This window comes from Seriola lalandi, unplaced genomic scaffold (genome assembly GCF_002814215.2).
Source record: "Seriola lalandi dorsalis isolate HSWRI2012SDOR001 ecotype SW California unplaced genomic scaffold, Sedor1 jcf7180002001021, whole genome shotgun sequence".
In the NCBI taxonomy this organism is placed as follows: Eukaryota; Metazoa; Chordata; class Actinopteri; order Carangiformes; family Carangidae; genus Seriola; species Seriola lalandi.
The window spans coordinates 1-2,665 of NW_019471680.1; the positions used below are offsets into that span (position 1 = coordinate 1).

A 2,665-nucleotide genomic window follows, 5' to 3' on the forward strand; every position below is an offset into this window, starting at 1 on the left:
TTACTACTAATGATACTGCTTTTTTTGTTTTGTTTTGATTTAGTCTTTTTTTTACAAACATTGGCTTTGTGTTTTTGAGTTACATTGGAGGTAAGAATAATATTCAGCACAAGCTATAATTTATTTATTTTATATAGTTTTGCATCCAGTTAAATTTTAGGTTAATGTGTATCACTGATGTGTTTTAAGAACTGGATGGTGAGAGATGGTTTCCATTTATTTGAGTGAAATTTGTTCACTAAGTGCACGAGGCCAAAAAGGTGCCTTGTGTCCGGGTTTGCGTTTGCATTGTTTGGCGCACAGTCCTGATTGGCTCACAGATGTTATCAAACAAATATAGATACATATTTATGCTGATTTAAGAATTGCATAATCATTTGGAATTTGCTGAAGTGATGCAAATAATTGCACCTCCTGCTTTACAGTATACAGGTTACAAAATCAGGAAAGAACCGATGGGCCATTACTCATTCACTTTCAATGACGTCATGGGTTATGAGCAACACGCTAACAGGGGAGTCCATGTGGAAGACGTCAAGCTGGCCCTGAGAGGACACGTGAAAGAACATTATGAGGTACAGCACTTTGAATTTTGACATTATTTAAAGGCGCCATGTGGCGCTTTCTTGTAAACAAAAATTTATTTGCTGTCAGTGTTACTCACCGAAATCTATTGTAGGGATGTTTGAGGTTTAACAACTATGACGAGCACATTGTGTAACACATTTCAACCACGTGAACATGCAACAAAAAAGCAAAACACTGACCACTTGTAGAAAACCTGTTCCATAGCACTACTAGAGGTCAAAAACTACAGGGAACCTTCAAGTTAGCTGCTTGTTTTTACTATTCTGCATTAAATATAATTGATTTGTATTTCATTATTTTCTAGTTCATTCCTGGACGCCCACTGAAAGAGGGTGACCTAGACTACAACTCATCTCCCACACTGGATGACAGAGTTCACGTTCTGGTTTGTGTTATTCCTGCAGCCTCAGTGTCTATAATAAGTGACGATGTTGTGAAGAAGATGAGAGAAGTCAGACTGGCAGCCAGTGACGTGGGTAAGAGCAGGCATCACAATAATTATTACACTGTGTGGACTAATGGCGCCATATATTGGATTTTATGAATCAAAATAACAGCAAAAGAAAATTCTTAATATACTGATAAGTTTCCTGTATTAACAGGGATTCCCCAACTGGTTATTATCACCAAAGTTGATGAAGCATGTCCTGAGGTCAGAAAAGATATAAAGAATGTCTATAAGAGCATATACCTGAAGGAACAGGTAATAAAATAATATTGGTGATTTTTTCGAAAAAGTTGTTTGATTTGATCTTGTTCAAATCTTGTCCAAGTTCAGTATTCCAGCATGACAATCTCCTTTGATAATCACTGTACAATTACTAATCTACAAAAATGTGTTAATTCAAAACTTAGGTTGACAAGATCCACAATTTGCTGGGCATTTCGCTGAACTCCATCTTTCTTGTGAAGAACTACTGTTCAGAAATCAATGTAAATGATGATGTTAGTGCTCTGACGCTGTGCGTGCTGAGACAGATGCTTTCCTTTGGAGAAGACTTCATCAACAACCTGTAGACCTGCAAACTGCTGAGGCCAATTTTTCGGAATCTGGTTTTCTTGCGAATGTTCCAACAGTTAAAGTAATATGCACTGATTTTAATTTTAATTTTCAAGCATGCTATATTTATAATATTCATTGTATGTGTTAAATTTGTGTCATACATACACACACACACACACACACACACACACACATATATATATATGTATACTGTATATATACACACGCATACACTATACTCGTATATATACTGTATATATATGCATGGAATGGTTACTAAATGAGGCAGAGGAATAACTACACATAAGACCCATCAAGCAGAGAGAGAATGAGAGAGGGAGGGTGAGAGAGGAGTCATCGTTAAAGAGGCTTCGTACAAACAACTACGACCAATTCAAACCAAGTGAGTTGGACATAAAGACCTTCCTCTAATAACTGTCTGTTAGGTTCTGGAGTTGAAAGTAAATAATGGCTAAATCATTGTGGATCCCAGATGGAGGCTGTGCTGTGTGTGAGAGTCAAAATAAAAAATACAGTCAGTGTAGGAACACCTTGGTGCAAGCATGTGCCAACTGGGCTTAGTCCTTGCCCCGGCGGTCTGGGTTTGAGTCGGCCTGTGGTCTTTTGCTGCATGTCATCCTCTCTCTCTCTCTCTCGCTCTCTCTCTCTCTCTCATTATGACTGTAATAAAGGCAAAATCCTGAAAAAATAAAGTAAATCTGAAATCCCCACTTAGTTCTTTGTCTTTAATTTATGTATTTGTTGATTTTGTCAGATATGGGTGGGGTTATATCAAGTGATGGAGAAAATAAGCAATGTCATCGGCAGGTTTCATCAACATCTCCACTGCTTTCTTTAGGACCCGTGGAAGTTTGGGTGGGGGGGTGTGGTGTCATCATGGGATTTTCCACAATGCTTTTTGAAATTTAACATAAGGCTAAATAAATGTGTGGTACACCTGACAGCACCTGGATTAGTCTGCCTTCAGAGAAGGAAATTCTTTGAAATCATGTGACCAAGTGATGTTAGAATGGCCAATGAGCCGTGGCCTCACATGTCGGTGCAGACAGCACC

General features: G+C 38.2%; 1 protein-coding gene across 1 annotated transcript; it reads left to right on the top strand.

The window, feature by feature from the left end:
• The first annotated feature begins 431 nt into the window (after window positions 1-431).
• On the top strand, window positions 432-2,322 carry LOC111663481 (interferon-induced protein 44-like). Its single transcript, XM_023417678.2, has 4 exons — window positions 432-575; window positions 893-1,064; window positions 1,191-1,291; window positions 1,444-2,322. The coding sequence occupies exons 1-4, from the start codon at window positions 456-458 to the stop codon at window positions 1,603-1,605; spliced, it is 555 nt and encodes a 184-aa protein (XP_023273446.1). The 5' UTR covers window positions 432-455; the 3' UTR covers window positions 1,606-2,322.
• The last annotated feature ends 343 nt before the right edge of the window (window positions 2,323-2,665 follow it).